At 41.3% G+C, this 20,870-nt stretch overlaps 1 protein-coding gene across 5 annotated transcripts in view; it reads right to left on the minus strand.

Moving 5' to 3' along the window:
• Positions 1 to 20,870, minus strand: part of LOC117425411 (E3 ubiquitin-protein ligase MIB2) — a 52,640-nt gene that overhangs the window by 27,918 nt on the left and 3,852 nt on the right. For 2 of the 5 annotated variants that reach the window (XM_058993146.1, XM_034904393.2), the window contains exons 2-3: positions 10,838 to 11,166; positions 8,287 to 8,458 (exon numbers count right to left, since the gene is read on the minus strand). In XM_058993146.1, coding sequence (XP_058849129.1) covers positions 8,287 to 8,458; positions 10,838 to 11,060 — 395 coding nt within the window. In that variant the 5' untranslated portion in view covers positions 11,061 to 11,166. Of the gene's footprint in view, positions 1 to 8,286; positions 8,459 to 10,837; positions 11,167 to 18,821; positions 19,361 to 20,870 lie in introns of those variants that run through there. The other 3 variants (XM_058993148.1, XM_058993147.1, XM_034042331.3) reach the window with 3 other exon arrangements.

Below are 20,870 nucleotides of genomic sequence, written 5' to 3' on the forward strand. Positions count from 1 at the left end.
CTCTGCATTCTCACCCCAGTAAGAAGCTGTGCAATCTAAAGGGTAAATGCCCCAGTAAAAGCATTGATTTTTTTTCATATCTACCGCCTGGTAATAATAGAGCCAATGATTTCAGTGGTCAATAAAAAGAAGACCTGGTAAAAACTAGATCAAATACCTAGGTCAGTCAAATAACACCAGTTAATTTACACAGCCTGGCCGCTGTACCTACACTGTACCTAACATTCCCCTGATCACAGCTTTGACACATAGACTGCACAGATCCTGCTATGGTAATCCATCCAGTCATTTCTACTGTAAGCAATCAGTGCGGAGAGGCAGGGAGAGGATCGTGATGACAAATGCATAGTTCCAGTTCATCCCAAATATCAAACTGGATTGAGATCCGGGCGGTAATTGTGGTGGAGATGGAAGAAGTCTCTGGCATGCTCCTCAAATCGTTCGTGCACAATTCCTGGCGCTGTGGATGGGTGTGTCATCGTCTGGAAAAAGAAGACATCTGTAGTCCATCAAGGACCTGAGATATACCAGGAGAACACGCCCCACACCAGGGTGATGCCTAATCCAATCACTTAGGCTGGTCCTAATACAGCAGACAGGCAGTGTATGGGACAAGGATGCTGTATTAATCAATCACAGTCCAGTCTCACTCTGCGTACAGTAACTGTGTGCTTTTCTTGAATCACTGTAGATGCCAGAAGGGGTGGAAGGCTCATCCATTAGCCTGTGCATGGCAGGTTCGTTTGACTTGTGGAGTGGTGTTTTCTTTAATAAAATCTACATAGCATGGAAACCCTCTTCATCTAGCTGTCCTTTAAATCCAGGAAAACTCCTCAGGTCAGCAGCAGCACTGCCAAGGCACTGTGCCTGCAGCCAGCCAGACAGCTCTGGGCAGTTGCATGGGCACTGATGTCATTTCTGCTTAGAATAACATGCCTTCTTATAGGTAATAAAAAACTTACCAAGTACCCCATAATACTTGCTATTGATCAGTGTGAAACTGAACGAACGACAGTTTTATTAAATCGCAACATGTATAGCATGAATAGAAAGTTAATATTGGAATTACAATGAGTTTGTCTGTTGTGAATGTTGTAATTCCAATACTAAATTATCTGAAATCTAAATTGAGAATACAAGTCGAATAGAAAACGATTGCTTCTCTCTTTTGTAAGCACCAAAATCATTTGTTGCCATTAGTAGCAAGAAATCTGCACAAAAGGATAAGCTCTTCCAGATCATTTGAATCAATGGCATGAAATACATAATCAGGGGACTTAAAAACCCACTAATAACATTTAGAACGTTAATTTAAATCGTGGACCAAATACATTGACCTACTGCAAATTAAAACATCAAACTAACAGGCATAGAGAACAAAATGGGGTGATCCACCAAGTCATTCACTTGAACTAAATCACTTATGTATTCTTAAATGACTTATTTCTTGTTTTGTCAAATTAGGTAAATGTTGCTAATGACACTTAAAAGGCTTTGTTAACTTTCCTCAATTTGTTTGAAATCCTTTTAAAAAAATTACTGAAACTTCCCTGACCATATAGAAATTACTACAAGAGCCATATAATGCTGCTGTGGCCTTCCTTACCTAACTGCACAGTAATGCTTTTTCTGATTTTGTAGAATTAATCAGGGACAGGTTTTTCTTTAATTAATAGTGCTTTTAATTAAAAGTTCAGCTCCTTCCCAGAAATGAGGATCAATGTACAATTTTCCTTTGACATAAATAAACAAGCCCCAAAAACCGAGCAAACGATGCCAATACATTTTTTTTTTTTTTTTTTTTTAAATAAATACATTTGTATTTAGTTCTCTAATATTTATACTGAGCTACAAGATGATGGAATCAGCATGGGGAATGTGCCATTAAATCTTTGATCTCTGGATTCAGAGAAACGCAGCACAGGCTTAAGATCTGAAGTGAAAAGAAACACCTGCTCTCGCTCAACGGTATACGGGAGATTAAATGAAAGTGATCAACGATCCTACGTAGAAGATATATAGCTTTTTATGCTTGCATTGCGATTAGTCGTTCACAGAAACACAACTAAACCCAGAACAATGCCTTTTTATGATCAACCTCGGTATCTTCAGTCACCGCTCTTGGTAAGAAAAAAATCTAATAAAACGGTGGCGCTTTTGCATGGTTTTGGCATTCCACAGCAGCATTAAACCAAAATTACTCTTTACCCCTAAAACCAGCACTTTCATTAACATAAACTTTGAGCCACAATAGATAAATACAAGGCAGCTTCAAAGCAGACAGCTGGATCTTTGATTTCAAGTAAACAAACTTTGTTTGACAACTCATTTGTTGGTTTCTGCCATCCAATATGAAAGACGCTAGAAGCGTGTGTTAAACCGTGGATCACAGAAAGAAGTCATGTGGGCTGAATAGAGGGCTGTGAATTAACTATCCTATTGATTGCACATTGATCTTTGCAGAACATTGCAGATTGGAGTGTAGACTGCAGATGGAATGGGCAGCAGTTAGATATAGGAATTAAATTAGATTAGATTGGGTCTTACAGACTGGTTTCATGGAGCAGATGGAAACATGAAATGCAGCCCAAATATTTCTATTGACAAATCTCTTGTACTGTAACCTTGGGAGCGGCTTTTACAATACAAAGCAGGATCATATATTCAAGAGCCCCGATGGCGTGCCTTTGTGTTTTTAGTTATGCTTACAGTATATAACAGCATAGCACAGATGCTCAAAAAGGTACAGTAAATACCAACTGTGTTTACACAACCTCCCACAAGTACCTTAAGTAACCAATATTATAGACTTGGATTCACCATTAAATCAAAGGGCTCCCGAACATGTTTTTAAACTTTCAAACTTGTAAATGTATCCAAACTAAGTCTCAGTACCGTACACTGTATGCATGCATGTATGCATGTATAACCCGGCAGGGAGTCCCTTAGAACTTGGCTTCTGAATCAGACCAGAGGTTTGCTTAGATTTCTAAACCAAGCTGCCTGCAAAAGCATAAATAAAAAGGAAAAGCAAGAGCTGAGCCTTAAAACTCGTGTCCCAGAGACAGCAGCCCACTGCATCACTCACTGAGGAGCAAGGCTGGAGTGACAGTCGGCTGGGCTTTCATTTAAAAAGATCAAGCTGGTTTGTCATCTCCCAGTAAACAATGACCGGGTTAGTGGCCACATAACAGCTTGTAAACACTACTGACCTGGAAATAATCATAAGCGATCTCTATCACTACTGCTAATTCTCTGCAGCGTGAATACGACCAGATTGGGAAGCACTGTAAATAAAATACTGCAGCATGCGAAATGCTGCGTGTTCTCAGATAAGCTCTGGAGATGTAGTTTAATTATTTTTCTTTGCCTGTACTTATTTTGATGCATTCCCTCCTCAGGGTCCTACCAATAAACCACAAGAGACAAACCCTACTGAATATCACTAAGACGATGAGGATCTAAGAATTTGCAGGAGTGAAACACAATCTGTGTCATACTGTATTGCATGGAGTAAATGCATGTACTAGCTTAATAATAATAATAATAAAATCATCATAAATTAAAAGCACGACACTGACAGTGAAAATAACATTTTGGATGCTGGGTCACTATATGGCGGGGCTTGTATGTCTACACCTGCTTCCCAATGCATAAATCAGACATTGGATCCAGAGCCCTATAGGAAGCAATGTTTGACTCCTAGTCTCCCTTTGGCTCAGCTCTGACTGCAGTGCAGCCCTACAGCAGCGGCCCTCTGCTAATCGGCCAGTGTGGACTCACTCCAGCATGGAGGCAGCCCAGCTCTGTCTGTCTGCGTCTCTCAGGTGGTGCTGCTCGCTGGGGGCCGCTGTTAAAGCCTCTACGTCTTACTTACTGCCTTTGTGTATGTGCCTGAATAAGAGGCAGAGTAACAGCACAGCCGAGCTTAAATTCACTTGAGGTGTGCGATACAGTGTTCTGTTGCAATGTTGTAGCTTCTTTCATGGGTGACCTAAAGCAGAGTGAACGTCAGTTTCTGCAAAAATTAAAGATCCCATGTTGCAGCTTACTGAAGGATTACAGTGGTATCGATTGGTTTTTAAGTTCAATTCCCTAACACAAACACAAAGTGTTAGTTTCAGATAAAAAAGTGTTTGACTCACTGGTTATGTAACGTATGTTTTGAGTTGCAGTCGTAGGCTAGGGAGATGTGGGTGGATGGATGGAAAATGTTAAAGCATTAGATTTAAAAAAAAAGATTAGGTACTAGGAGGGGTACTAACCAATTATCTCCCTCGTCAATATTGTTTCAGCATGACACTGATGAGCAAAAAAGGAAACAATTAGGCCTACCAATGTTTGTTTTAGGCTTTATATGACAACTATTTTGAAACTGGCAGCAAGTGTGTGACTTCTCAACCCTAAAATCATAAAGATTCTATTCCAAAACTTCTGCTGACCTTTAAAAATACTTGCCTCAATGTTCTGAAACTACAGAGACGCAAAACATGACGTGTTACAGGCCTTTCCCAGGAAAGAAACAACTGTATTATTATTATTATTTGTTTATTTAGCAGACGCCTTTATCCAAGGCGACTTACAGAGAGACTAGGGTGTGTGAACTATGCATCAGCTGCAGAGTCACTTACAGTTACGGCTCACCCGAAAGACGGAGCACAAGGAGGTTAAGTAACTTGCTCAGGGTCACACAATGAGTCAGTGGCTGAGGTGGGATTTGAACAGGGGACCTCCTGGTTACAAGCCCTTTCCTTTAACCACTGGACCACAGAGCCTCCACACAACTGTAAAACTGAATAAAAAAAAAAAAATAGGAGCAGACTATAAATATAAATAGTTTCAGGTCAGGGAGGCAAGGTTGGATATAAAACACTCATTCTCTGACTTCCTGTGAGATTGGTTGTCCTGGAGACGGTGTAGCTCTAAACCATGCTAGATAGATCACTGCTGAAGCTAATGTACCCGACAAATACTGACCCAGGAGCAGCTGCTGACAGACAGTAGCTGCAGGGGTAATCACAGTTACTCCAGCCTAACCGCTCCCAGGAAGGGCTTTAGGATGGGAAACAGATCACAGAATTGGTAATAGTAATAAGCCTGAGAACAAGAAAGCTGCCTGGAGGCTCTGTGGAGGTGTTGTGAACGTCTCTGTAGATCAGCGTGAGAAAAGCCCATTGAGTGTTTGCAGAGAGTAGTCATGAGTCTTCGAGAGACCAGGGAACAACTCTCCCAGCAGTGGGCGATAAAAATAAATGGTCTTTTTTTTTTTTTTTTTTCTTACTGTAAGATATTCAACAATACTGAAAAAAATGAAAAGATAAAAAAAGGGAACATGCAGACAGATTGAAAAAAGTTCCCGGGAATGATTAACAAGGAATTCATTATAATGCCACCCTTGAGAACTTTGCTGCACCATTGACCTACAGTAGGACCTGTATATTTTATGTTACTCTCCAAACTGCATCTAATCCTAATCTGTTGGGGTCTTAAGGCTCCATTCCTGTCTACCCCCTTATTATATGCACATAGTGTATTCAACGATTAACTAGTGGCTGTGCCACTCATGCATTACTGTCCAAAACCAACTGGAGACATGTACTGTTGTGTGATCATATATTCTGACCCATACATTATTCGATTTGTAAAGAACCGGATTCATAAGCAAGCTGTAGTGCTGTCCTCTACTCTACTGCACTGTGTGTCTGAGTCCCTCATCTTCCAGACTAAAAAATAAAAAAACAATAGGACAAATTATAGCTGTAAGGATATCCGTATTCCAGGTCACAGCTGTGTGCAGAAAAAATGTTTACCAAAAAAAAATGAAATGCAGAGCTTGCTGTAGACAGAGGCCAAATTAAACCAGCTGACTCTGCGGTCTGCAGCCTGTCACAATAAAAGAGGAAATACAGTGCCACCTTGCAATAAAGCAGCACTTTATATTGCGTACAGTAACCCATTATTAGGCAGTATTGCAATCCAGTTGCCCCAATTCATTAGCCCTTGTGTTTTCACACATAGCATATCCTCTTAAAGACCTGGCTACAGCTTTATAAAAGGGGAGCACTGTACTGCAACTAAAACTGGCCCTAGCATAGGAGTTCCACAATTGGATTGACGGTATTGGGAGCCACAGCCTGCTCCTCTACAGTGCCCGGGATTAGCAGCACAAAGCTCCCTGCAGGGAAACAGTCAATCCAATGCAGCGGTGTCCTCTAGAGATGCCGTGGTGTGGAGAGACATTCAAGGTGCTGGGTACTGACCGGCCTTGGCGTCTCGCAGTGGGGGGGTGCTGAAGAACACCAGACCTGCCAGAGCTTGAGTGCAAGCTTTGATCATATTAGAGGAAATATCTCAAGTAAAAGAAAGCAGTGCATTGTGACTTACACCCAACATGCGACCCCCACATCCCACAAAGTATTCTGCAGATACGAGACTTAATAGTTTTCCCTAGGCACCTTCTTTTACAGCTGAGTAGGACTGTATAAGGGACATATGAGGGGACTTGTTCCCAAGGTTTAAGTGTAAGTCAATGAGATTTGACACTGGGACCTCCTGGCTCCCAGCCCATTGTGCTAACCAGAAGTCTACATCTTGATAGCAACAACCACAGGGGACTACATAGGCTCGACTCAGCCAGGGACATTGTGACCTCTACCTCAGTCCATGAACGAAATGTGTTCCTGTCAAAAGCATTTTGCACATCTCTGGTGCAGCAGCTGTGTTGAGTTTTCAGAGGTAGGTGTCAATGAATACAGATTATAAATGTATTCAGCAACAGAACCTGTATTATACTGTATGGTAGTTGAGCTTGTTGGTACAGGTACAGCAGCAGTACAGCACAGGTAAGGTCATCTACCAAGGTAATGTCCAACAATCACAACAACAGGGTTTTATTGTGTTTAGAAACCGTTATTCTTTATTATTATTGTAAACATTTTAAAATCTCTATTTTTCAGATTCACCTACCTTTGACTCTGTTTTCTTCCATTTAGTTTTTTTTCTATGAATGTTCTGCAGTTATCTACATTGTGGTAGGGCCCTGCAGTGGAGCTTGCTGACATTAGATAAATGGTCTGAGGTTTCGAATACAAATTTTTCATGCGATGGGTAGTTTAGTTCATTGTGAATTTTGCCTAGGTCTCAAAAGGGAAAAAAAAACCTACTTTGTTAAAATAATTTCCACTGACTACCTTGAAACATATTTGTTACAGGTTTTATTGTGTGTTACGGAATGCTTAGGTTGTTAGAACACACGGTTCCTAATAATGTGTAGCCGAGATGTGCATAATTGGTATATGAATTATTTATAACAGGGGACTGACCTACTGCACAACGAAGCATTCTGAAGAGGAGAGAACATCCATCTTCCTGGCAGAATGGCTTCCTGTTGATAAACAGGGCACGGGTGTCTGGTCTATTGGGCTCACATATCAATGTAAATAATATTAAACTGGGAGTGCTGAACGTCTCAAATAGCTTCCACAGGCACACAACCCCAACCTGCTCCCACCGCACAAAGAGGCAAAACTGCAGGAGTGTATTCGCATTGTTTAAACGCCACTGTTATTTAGCAGACATCGACATGGTAAACCTCTTGGGTGCAGGAAGGACGAACAGAGCTTGCTGACAACAAAGCAAAATCTTCACCAGCGCGCAGTGGAACGGCTTAATCCGTTTTGAAATAGCGATTTTGTTCGGCAGATCTGTATTTGAGATGCAGTTTTAGGTACCCCGACTAACTCGCAAACAATTTCCTTAAATCCAGCCTTTGTTACAGGGACACAACCGATTACTTCCACTCAGAGAATGACAAATGTGAAAACGAGGGCATCTAAAGCCCCGCGGCTGCAAGGGCAATGCTGCAAAGATTAATAGGAAGCATCAAAAGAAAACAGATTGAACCAGCAAGGTAGGAGAATGCTGTATCCCGACAGTGCAACTTACATTACTTGCCATTTATTGTATACGGCAGACAAACCTCACAGCAGCATTGGATGCCAATTATTTTGCTCAAGACATGTGAAGATAGCTCATTAGCTCCAAACCAACATAATGATGGGCACCACGTGTAAAACATCGAGCTTGCTGCTAAAGGTGTAGTGATAAAACCCTGAATGGATAGTTTTTAAAATAATAATAAATCAAACCCCGTCCATGTCATTAAATCTTGCAAGCAAGAAACACTCAAAACGTTGGGTAAAAGTAGGTTGATAAGTATGAATAAGTAAAAGTAGATTGTAAGTATGAATCCGTGCCGCCCTGCAGCAGACAGCTCCCGGTACTCACGGTTGCGAATGCGCCGTCTCGTATCGCTCGAAGGTGTGGGACAGGTCGTGCTTGTTGTTCATGTAGCACTGCGTGCACAGGTCGTAGTCGAAACACACTTTGCACTTCCACCGCATTCCCATGATCCCGTGCTTCTTACAGCTGTCACAGATGATGTTGGAGTGACGGACACCTTTGAAAATAGAAATCAACAAATCAACCTGAGGAAATCCCTGTGCCTTCTCCCTAATTTCTGAAACCTTTTTCAATTTCTCCACTATATTTATCAATAAACCCCAACATCTTTAGCTAGCCCACAGCCTATTGTACAGTAACTCTTGTGCCTTTTTTTTTTTTTTGAGGCCCATATAAATAGGCCAACTGATTATTGTGTTGGGTATTCCCCATCTGACACAGTTATGATGCATACAAATCCTTAACAAAAGAGAGCAACTTTGTGCCACCCATCCCATTTTCTTATGATAACATCATGAACGAGCTTGTGCAAGTACTTGAGCACCTCAGAGATTCTTACTGCTTTAAAAAAAACATTTATAAACACACAAATATTTCACATACTGAGCTAAGTGAAGTGCAAATGAATGGAATTGGTCAACCAGATGTATGGGTGTGCAACATGGCTTATGGACTACCAAGCTGAGTACAGTATGTGGTTCTGAAGAAGGAAGCATTGTCATCTCAGTTTATGGCGTTTCCTGTAGTTTTAGTTGTTATCTTACAAACAAATGTGTCTGGTTGTTATACAAGTTTTGCCTGAGTCAGAATGTTCATTCACAATGGCTGCAATTGAGCGGAGCTGGTGAAAGCGATACTGTTTCTTGGTCTGGCCTACAGTAAACGACTCGAGTTTCTTGTGTAGATTTACATGAAGCGTCACTGAAAACAGCACTGTAACTGTAATTGCAATTTCAGCAAACAATGCTGCTGTGATTGCAATTCTAATTGGCCCCAGGTCTGCTTGGGCGTTCATACTTCAATCAATAACATTCCCACTTGAATCTGGGTGAATGGATTAAATGAGTGCCCTGCTGATAGAATGCATGTTCTATATAGCAGCAATATCCTGCCCATCAGCACAGCACTCGCACGCACGCATGATTATATATTAGAGCAGCACTTTGAGCCAGAAAAAATGCTATTTTAATCATGGAAAATGTATAGGAATCTTGCGTTGTTTCCCTGCAGTGTTTAAAGTAATGTCAGGCAGCCCTTAAGAAAAAGATTATATCCCAATATAACAGTGGCCTGAATTCAATCCATAACGTTCCTTCAAGAAAGGCCAGCACTTGAAAAGAACTGAAATTTAAAAATAGCTGTTGACCTGAGAAAGTAAAAAAATATATATAAAATTAATGTAACAGATTAATAAATGAGACTCACACATTACCAATGCCAGCAACTCCACTGGATACTCTAAAGTGCAATTTTCAACATTTTAATACAGCTGTTAATGTTCCAGAAACCTGGGCTCACCTTAAATGAACTTTTAAAAGTTAACTTGTTCTATTTTTATTATTTTTCCATTTATTCCGATACATCTGATTTAATTAAAAAAAAAAAAAATCTTCAGGTCTGACTTACCTATCAATTCAGGCAACCGTCATTCCAAATGTGTATCCCTCTGCTGAAGAGTAGCTTTAAAAGGAGTGCTGACCAAGGTTTCAAAATCTATTGAATTGGTCAGCACTCCTTGAAGCAGTTCTTGTGTCCCCCAGCCACACTGTACCTCAACCCCTCTCTCTCTCCCCCTGCCCTGCTTTACCTCCCTTGACACAGCAGAGCACTGCTGCTGCCCGTTGTTCAGTTTTAATCAGTTCACCCTGCTTCCCCCCCGGCAGCCCGTCCACCGTGATGGATATCCGAACTGTTTAACACGTCTGAAACAGCAATAAATCTGCAGGAATCTCATCATGTTTCCCCCCAGCTCTACACCACTCCTGAAATAGACACGCGGGCCCCCTGTCTCACACGGACAGGTGACTGGATAAAAAAAAAGTGCCTTCACCGCATCTTAACCTCACTCCCCCAAACAGATTGATTGTTTCTAGGTGATCAAAGGGGATGGTATTTCATATAATGTGTAGTGGCCTGAAAATATACTGTGGTAGACTGCAGCAGCAGCACACACAGGTACTGACACTGTTCTGCTGACTGTGCTTCAAATCAATGAATCACCTTTCCCCAAGGATTTTATTTATCACCAGAGAGCGCCTGAGATAGCTTTAACTGTTTTACTCGCCTGCCTTTAAGAACACTTTTCAACCACACAGTATGGCACTAGGAAACGAGGTGAGCTCATGCTATCTTTGAAAATACAGTACTAAGGGCTATGCACTTCAGAACACTGAGGCTCTGCACTCAAAACAAGTGCAAGATTAACTAGGGGCAGTTCAAACTGTCGCCTGGTCATTTCAAGAATATACCTATTAAATATTGAAAACCCAGGACTGGGTGTGATTTTTCAAGCTCTGGTATTGTCAACAGCAGAAGCACTGGGTGTCATGGCTGGTTGGAAAGTTTTTTACAAAGAAGGAAAAACATTTTTTTTTACCGATCTGTGCGTTGTCATATAAGAGCAGGTCAAAGGATCCCTGGTAGCCGGTCCGGTAATTGGTTCTGGTGCCGCTGTCCCACTGCACCACCACTGTTTTGTCCGGAGTGGTGGTGCTTCCCTGGCGGCCAATTTCAACCACGGTGCCGACGTGCCCCTCCCCGTCATCCTGGTTACCCCACTTCCAGTCTACACCGCGGGTCACCCGCATGCCCACCTCCATCCTGGCCCCTCGGCTCGAACAGTGGCTTGGTATTGAACTTGGGGGATTGGGGTGGAGGGGAGGGAGGGGAGACTCTGAAGATAGGTCAGGGATCACAGACCATCAACTGCAAGACAAAACAAAGAGGAGAAGAGAGAGTCAGCTGGAATTCAAGGTGAACAGACAAAAACTTTAAAACACTCAATCAAATAAAGATAACATAATAAATTACAAATAGACAGACGTTTCAGGTGGTGCCTACTGATCTGAAATAGATAACAGAAGAATGGCTCTGCAGTACTGTGATGTGTTACCTTTATCTTTCACTGTGTCAGATGATGAGCTGGGAAAATCAAAGCTGAAAACCAGCAAGTGAAATCATTAGCTGCACTAAATATAAAAGGAAGAGTTTAGCATAAAGATGTTGTAATATGAATCCCAATATACAGTACTGTAAAAGCATATAGTATGTACTGTAATTACTGATATAGGCTATATCTTTAGCGTACAAATTCAGATCACTAACAAAGGTACAGAAAGCTAATGATGAATTTAGTAACTAGACCAAGAGATTATATTTTAGTGTAAAATGGTACGCTAGTGTGAAACGTGGGCTATATCTTTGGAAACCAGCGTGAATTCACTAGAAAGAAAAAAAAAAGAAAAAAAGCAGCAATAACCGTCTTCCTTTGGAGCGCAACGCTAATTTGTCCTCAAGATTAACGCTGCCCCAGCAAAAAAAACTACCCCCCCCCCCCCAAAGAAAAGGCGAGCTTGCATTTAATGTCATTTTTAAGTGCGATTACTCATGCTTGTTAGGAGGAAACACACCAGGGCTATTTTTTATTAGCGCAATATCATCCACGTTTTCAAATACTGTACATTAAAACAGTCAGGATCACACGTAACAAAATGGGCCAGCTGGCAAGAATAACCGGAGCGCTGCGTGGATTGTATTTTCTGAAGGACAATCCTCCTGGAAAATAAATCCTGCGCCAAAGAAACCCTGACCTTGGTCCTATTTGTTCTCCTGGAGATCTCTTAATCATTACTCTAACAGTAGCAGTGTTTCTCTGTTCTAACATTCATAAACAAATCACCTCCGATAGAAGCTGCCAAGAGATTCCTGCTGTACCTGTCAACAGGCTTGAGAAGAGTCCTTTTCACGGACAGCGTACTGTTCTACTGTACCCCAGACAGTCGATTCAAAGTTACCTGCGCGTCTTAATAGCTGCATTTGACAGTTGGGTGTCTGTTTTATTTGAGGTAGCCCCTTAACACAGGGTTTAGAGCCACCCTATTACTCCAATTCCAAACCAACATGCTTTTTCTACTGAAGAAACAGAACAAATCCATGCAGTCTACAGTGCCACTCATCCACCATTACCAGAACTCCAGGGCTGAGCATTCAGGCACAACTGCAAAACTGTCACGAAATACCCATTTTATGACAATAAAAGGCCACCGTAAGCAAACCGTTTATTACAACACAAATCGTGCAATAACAAGTTTATTTACAGGGGAGTTCCCCTGTAAATACAGTACTAATGTTCGTGCTGTACCCTTAAAATAAAGTTTCCAGGGCTCCTGTACAACATGTTCCCCCCCATATGTCATTTTGCAATTTTGACCTTTGTTCTACTCATGCGTCTTTTTGTTTCCTGCAGTGATGCAACCCCATTAAAAGCCACACACATTACTGTACACACTGTATAGATTTAATTAGGCAAAATCAGCAGAGTTTGGGTCTAACCTCCTCAATCCCAGCCTCCATTTAAACAATACAGATACTGAACAGAATAAACGCCATTCACAATTTGATACACTTCTTAACATTATTCGCTGTACTATTAATTAATTGCTTGCTCGTTTAATTAATTAACAGTTGTTTGTGAGTTATACTGTGTAAAAGTAGTAATACCATAAGAAACGTATGAGAAATCGTCCTTGTGTAAAAGATAGAAAATAGACATGGAAAATGCTGACTGAGCTGAGAACAGGTTAAACAGTAGTGCCTTTCTCTATTTAGCTTTCCATGTCAAGCATATTCATTGTGCTTTATTGGATCAGATCCAGCCATTAAACAATCAAGGAAGGTACCTTTTGAGAAAAAAAAATGAATCCACAAACACTTAATAAAAGAACAAAAACCTATACCTTCATATGCCTCAGCTTTCCACACCCTTTGATCAAATCTCTGAAGTCAGACCACATGGCATTTTTAAAAACATTACCTACCATCATCGGCTTGACATCAATCGAATCCGGATCCGAGAAAGAACTTATTTAATAACTTGTTTCATCCTGCTTGCTAGCATATGCTGCTTCTTTTTGCCAGGTCTGTAATGCTAATGGGCCAAACAAGAGGCCAGTGCCTCTGTTATATACAGTATCTCTTCATTTAAAAGCATATCCAGACACATGCTAGCCCATCCCATTAAGGTTTAACACGTATCCCAAACCTAATTAACAGCATGTGTAAACTAATTAGGGAAGTGTGAAACTTGCTGGGTGTACATAAATTGTTATGACTCCGTTTTTTTTTTTTATTCTTTCCTCTGGAAAATAAAAAAAAAAAGTTAGGAGATCGCAGGAGATATTTGGAACACTCACAGTTTCCACAACTGGTGACAGAAACCTGTGTTCTGAGAACCTTGTGAACGAGACGGCCCAGCTCGATGGGTTAAAGATTTCAAAGAGGTAAAACCCTTGCTGCCGAGTCAGAAGGCACTGTAGTAGAGTAGGTTCTTTCCCTGACAAAGCAGCACTGGACAAGCTGCATGTATATTATGCGTTGCTTCAAGTTCCCATCAATCACAAAGGAGGCAGTCCATCAAGTGGTTGTCCTGCACATAACTGGAACAGGGGTACAGGTATCTGATCCCTTGGATGTGTTATTTTACTTAAGAATGCAAAACTAAGTCCAATTATGTTTTCCCCGGAGAACTGAAGGTTCAGTGGGTGTCTGCCAATCCCATGACCAAGCCAGCTTCCTCTTTTACACCCAGGAACTCGAGATCCAGGGCCAGCCGCTGTAGCACGATAAGGAGAAGCTGTCCTTACCGGTTTTGCCTCCCTAACTCACGGGAGCCAATGTGGTGAAGACTGGTGACTTCACACAGCCAGAACACAAACCTGCGCTCCCCTGACCATACGACTCACCCGTGCCTTTACAGGTAAGCCACTTGGGGAGCCCCATAACAAACTTTTTTCACCTGGAGGGACACGGGGAAGTGTTTGCAGCAAACACTGAGAACTTGAAGTAGTCACAGCATTCCATTCAATACTAAGATGCATTCAAACCAAAAGAATAGTTTGAGGCAGTACAAGCATCAGAGATTGAACTCATAACCTTGGCCGACTGACACTAAAGCTGTCTGCCTTTCCTCTTTCTATCTGCTGTGCAGCACAAGAACCAGCTTCCTGTGCCTGTATCCAACACCTCAGTGAAAGAAGGAATTCTCCTATTGTAGGACTTGGAAGCAGCCGCAGCCCGGCTGCATTCGGCAATTGTTTCCAATAGCTCCATGTGTTTCCTTTGTTTCGAACGCACAGCACAGACTCCTCAGCGGTTTCTCATGTTAATGCAAATCACTTTGATTGAATCGCTGTTTGAGAAGAAAATGAATTGGCTAAAGCAAACCCCTTCCTTACAAAGCCAAGTCAGCTTTTTAACAAAGAGCCAGTGCCTGGCTGGTTGAAAACTCTAATGCTTTAATTGTGAAGCAAGTACTTTATACAAATAATACCGATTTTAATAAATGACAACCCTGTGCTGGACAGCTGAATATCTCTCTACCTGGACGTCATCTTGCCAATTAAACACACTGTATACGAACCACTGCCATCATGCCAGCCTTTACTTAGATTATTATTATTATTATTTTATTTATTTCTTAGCAGACGCCCTTATCCAGGGCGACTTACAGTCGTAAACAAAAATACATTTCAAGAATCACAGTACAAGTATTAATACAATTAAGAGCAGATAGATACATCTACTTATGGGCCACACTATCGTCCTCACCTTCAGTCTTACTTCAGACAACAAGCACCCAAAAACAGCCTGCTGGAATACAGTGCCAACAACTATCTAAAAAAAGTCTAATTCTCTCTAAAAACATGAGAGCAAAGGTTTACGTACCAGGGAACATAACCTCATTTCCCACCATCACCCTCACACAGTCAGGGCAAAGTACCAGGACGATATACACAACTCTGCAGCAATGCACAGTCAATTCAACTGAAGACAGGCTGTCCTCTACGACATTACTTTATAAACACACAAGCATAGTATTTGTTGTGTTCAGTGAATTGCCTGTTGTTTTGAAGTTCTCACAGCAGGGCTGCAGTTACACATTAAACTGGAATGATAATCTTTGCCATTCGGGCCTCTCTTTATAAAAACTTACTTATTAGATTTACTCACTGGATTTTGCAGCTGTGCAATAGCAAGTCATTTGCTTTGTTCTATAATTACCTAGGTGTTTACTATTATAGATAACGTCTAGCCAGTAAGAATGTCACTTTAGCGAAAGATAGTCAGTATTTGTAAAGGTTAATAAGGTGAAATGTCTTAAAACAGGGCCACTGAATCACTCATAACAATTCAAGTACATTTTCACAGACCCACCTATGTTAAGAAGGGTTGGAGCGATTTCCTTTTAGGTTGCATGCAGAGAAAGACCGTGCATGAAGTGGCAGGTGATTCACTTCAAGTGACATTGTTGAAAATGCAGTAAAACCAGCACCTTAAACTGAGCAACACCTGGCGACCGTATTCCCAAAAAGACACTGGAGTAACAAGAACAAGGGGGGCAATCACAAGAACTACTGGCGAGTTTTTAATGTTCTTTATAGACAGCAACAGCAAAGTCCTGGCTGCTCAGTGAGTTATGAACACTGACCAAAATTCTCAGTCAGCCCTAAGAGAGAAAGAGAGCGAGCTTAAACCAGCCTGGGAAATAGATCTCTAGTGAATGCATTGTCTCCTGTGAAGCCTAAGGCTGTGCTAGCACTGTACTGTATATTCAGCTTACATCTTGGAAATAATATGGGCTTATTAATAACTTTGATAAATTGCAATACGTAAACAGCTTAGCAATGTGCAGCAGATGTTTTTGGTAACGTTACCAAATCAAGCACAGCCAAGTTATAGTCATCCAAACCTATGCAATAAATGGGCCCTATTCCTGTTTTTAAGAAATTCTTGGACTGTCTTATAAAGCCGTTCAGATCAGCGTTCGGGTCGATTCCTGGTTTTCAATTCCAGTTCCATTTCCAATTCCTTCGAAGAAATTGGAATTTATATATTTTAGAGACACAAGAAGTGTTGATTGTTCAACTGCTTTCATCTGAAGCCAATTTAAGTGACGAACTGTGACTGCAATTTAAATAAATTTATAGCCACTGCGAGAAGCTCATTTTAACCGGAATACTGCGGATTGCAATTCTGATATATGATGCGTTGGATTAAAAGGGAATGGGAATTGGAATTTGGAATTGATTTTAAAAAGGAATGAGAAATGGAATTGAAAAACAGGAATTGACCCCAAATCTGATTCATCAAGTTTGCAGCTACTGAACCCTTTTATACAACAGTGTTTTAGAAAGGGGTAATCCATCCAACCGCTATCCTCAAATGCTGTCCGGACGTCACTTTTACTGATTATATCCTCCGGTATTTGGCACGCTAGGTGGCAGAGGGTCTTCATCGCAGCCAATAGGATCCACTGCAGTGCAAGTCCTGTGAAGGACAGCTGTAGTGCAGCCACTTGCTGTGGCAGTCTGGCCTAGGTGAAGGTGGTGTCAATGGCACTCTCCATGCCTTTGGCAGCTGTTTAGTCTCACCATTAACTCTCTCCTGAACGACTGCAATTCTGTTGCTTTCAGTTCCCTTTTAAGCAAACAGTTTGGTTTCTTTTAAGAAAGACAACCTGAATGGACTTGAATTTCAGGGTGCTTTTTGAATATGATTAATCATTAACTTGGCAGACTAAAATGAGCACTATGTAACTTTATAAAAAAATAAACAAATTTAAAATAACTCAAATTACAAAACTGTACCGTTCTGTAAGAAAATCTCCCACCAAAGAATGCTTTATAAAAGCTGAACAAGTTTTTGTCTGTTTTGCTGTGAGGGGCCACATGTACAGTAGGATCACTGGATGCAAGGTTGGTCATTGGCAGGGAGCAAAATTAGCCCACTCAAAACACAGCATGTAGTGAAGCTTACTTGAACTAGACATATCTTTTAAAGATTAAAGATTAAGTTGGATTGCGTTTTTGTAATACTACCTTTTGGCACAGCCAGCAGTGTCAAGGTTACTGTAGAGCACGCCATGCGAACATGCACACTGTCCAGGATTGGACAGGATTACTCACACAGACTTCCACATGCTGTATGATTACTCCATCCTGTGCACGAAAATACAGAAGTGATCCCACCCACCCACCCCTCGGTGCTTTAATCTGCCCCATTAATATTAGCTGTTCACAATAGTGTCCCTCGGTAAGGATGCAGCTGGTGTATTTAAAGAAGCAGCTGGTCTATTTAAATACCCGATCGTCTGCTATTATCAGATTCAGAGATGGTCAGCCGTGATTAGATACACACGCTCTGGGTTTGGCACCTTGACAATCTCCCATAATGCTTGTACCTTTTCAGATGAATGTGGTGTGAAACCAGGATACGAGATTGCAAAGGGTTAATCCAATTCTTTTTCACTGCCAGGTGCCAGCTGCAAGCAGATGGCACTAGGAAGCAAATACCCTTTAAATACACCCTTTGATCAATACAGTACTGTAAGCACAATGCACCCCAGACAGCACCAATATCACAGTGCAGTGACATACATTCCAATTACAACCATTTCTATCAGAGTCCATCCTGGGTTTATTGGCCAGTGTATTTTTTTTTTTTTTTTTTTTTTTTTTTTAAAACCCTGATGCATGACAAAGAAAGGGCCTTATATCTTAAACAATTTTTTTTTGTAATAAACTTACATTGTCATCGGGCTTGCACTTGATTTCAGTATTTAATTCACAGTTTAAATAGTTTGGTGCTGGTGACTGATTCACAGTTAACAAAAAAAAAAAAAGAGATCAAAATCAGCTCATAGCATGAGAAGCCATCATAGCATCTGAAAGCGCTTCATAAATAAGGAGGTAGCTACACGATTTGTAATATTCGGTTTTATTGTGAGCAGGCTACGTGATTCTCTTTTGTAAACAAATCATTTTACCTACAGAATATTTTTAAAGCACTCCCGCATTCCTTGAACACTGCCGTTGAATTGTATCGCTTACCCTTCACTTGGAAGAATGCATTGTTCTGCAGGCATGCTACACTGTGTTGCTATGTATAGACCATACAGTGCTGAAATACTTTTCATTAACCATTCCCTTGCAACCCACTGCTATATAAATTGCCAGGATATGTTAATTGACGTTTAAGATGATTAAAACTCTACACTGTCTAAAAGGGATAGAAAAGAACAGCCCAGGGTTGTGAGAATATTTATAATTTTACAATATTAAGAATATTTAAGATTTTATTCCCATCAGCATCCAAGGCTATTTACTCCTAAAAAAGCACAGATCTCAAAGCCTGAATCCGCACCCCAGAACAAAGCCTACATACAAATATACATTTCAAGCCATGCATCCTGTACCGTACTGTAGAACCGCCACGACCCAGAAGCTGCAGGTTTGACAGCCAATGCAGGTGCTGTCATTACATTGCAGGACATGCTGTAGCTAGAATATGGAATTAACGGTTACCGTCTGGAATCCCTAGGAGAAGAACGATCTGCAGCTCACAGCTTCTCCACTGAAATCCTCAAAAAGAAAGCCAGATCCAACATCAGGGGTGGAACGGTACAGTAAAAAAATAAAATAAAAAAATAAAAACACACACACAGTATACTGGAAATGCGCCAAAGTCCAACAGATGTAATTGACTGCCCTTACTTTCTATAGAAGGCAGACAGGCTCTTGACATATAGCTGTGTCCGATTGGAAGGTAAAGCAAGAGCACAGTATCCCATTAAACAAAACAAAAAAAAAGAAACTACTGCTGTATATAAAGATGCTACAGCACTCTGCCTAGGAGAAATGAAACCTGGGCCCACGCTATTCCATTGTCCTTTTTTGTCATCAGAGTAAGGATTACCAGTGCAGGAGGCAGAGAGAGAGAGAGAGAGAGAGAGAGAGAGAGGGGCGGAGAGAGAGAGAGAGAGAGTCCTGTTTAACACAGGCAGTTTCTGCTTGTTGCTATTTCCATCACTACCAGCCCCAGTCACACAGCACTGCTCATCCTTCCTCTCCTGTGACACTCGCTGTAGAGGGGAGGACAATCTGTCATGAAAGAGTACAGGCAGGGGGAGGAGGGGGCGGGGGGTAGGGGAGGAGCACCTGCAGTCCAGCACAAGTGCTGCACACACACAGGCACATTCAGAAACGTACCCCCCTACCCCTTACCCACATCTGTCATTCACAGTACTAGCAACCAATGACAAAGCAAGGATTGGGGAATGTGGAAAGGGATGTATGTGTGCTGTCCCCCCAAATACAAGGGCACTGTAGATTCTCAATTGAGAACAATCCTCTTTGTTAATTTATATTGCTTTGGGAACTCTGTGGTTTGCCACAAATAAATGGAGTTCGGATTGCTTTAAAATGAAATTAGACACACATCATTGACACATGGACTGATCGTTGCTTTACCTTGTATTATTCGGTTCCCATCTGCAGTTCCCACATTTGACACTGTAATATTCACAAGGATTTTAACTTGTGAGTATGCTTTGTGTTTCACATAGACCGCCATAGTGTCATAAACACCACATTTAAATACCAAAAAGAAAAAAAAAACACAACTGATTTGCATGAAAGGTCCAGATTAAGACATTCTCAAAACACACAATGCAAAGAATATCCCCATTCCATTGTCCCTCTGTAGACTTTCAGTATCACTGTGAGAACCGGGATTGAGAAAGATCTTCAACTGAGAATGTTTGTTCTTGTGAAACACCAGCGAAGAACAGTGACAATCAAAGCAGAAGCAATAGCAGAAGGGCAAACAAAGTGTTCAACACGCACACAGAATCCTTCTCTGAAAAGCAATGCTTACAAATTCCACAGCTTTCCTGCCTGTCGGGGGAATTCAAGGACATTTATCACCCCTTTCATTTAGCATCAGAGTCATTGGTTAAGCAGGTATAAAAAAAAAAAAGTAGAAAGGATTTACGCAACTGTCTGTACTGCACTGCACAGGATATCAAGCACTTGTTTCAACACTGCACACTTCTCTCAAGCCAGAACTTTTCTTTTGAAGACACAGGCATTCAGCGCTGTGTTCAAGACAGGGAGCGAAGCTGATCAAACCGGATGCTGTCCGCAACTCCAGGACAATGAAATGATTTCTTCCAGGATATTGCTCCTCATTAAGCGTCTGGATTTGTGTGGATTAAATACACTACAGTATCTATGCCATCCAGAACCTGCTTCTGTGTTTATACATAAAGAGCTAACAACAAATGACAGCTACTCTAAAGTATCCAAATCAATCCTTTAGTCTACAGTTAAGACGTTTGCTCTTTAGAACAGGCATAGCAACTGACACAGTCCCTATTAAATCTCCACAGCCAGCTTAAGCCACAATATTTTTTTGGCAAGTGTAAAACTGATATTGCCATTTAAAGCAAGCGCCACATCAATCTGTGTTGAAGAAAGAATTCAGCTCCACCCTTTCAAGAAACCAACTAAAGGGGGAAGGGAGCGGGGTGACTGACTGCAAAGGCGATTCACAGTTCATGCTGTTACCAGTCT

This window comes from Acipenser ruthenus, chromosome 20 (assembly GCF_902713425.1).
Source record: "Acipenser ruthenus chromosome 20, fAciRut3.2 maternal haplotype, whole genome shotgun sequence".
Classification (NCBI taxonomy): domain Eukaryota; kingdom Metazoa; phylum Chordata; class Actinopteri; order Acipenseriformes; family Acipenseridae; genus Acipenser; species Acipenser ruthenus.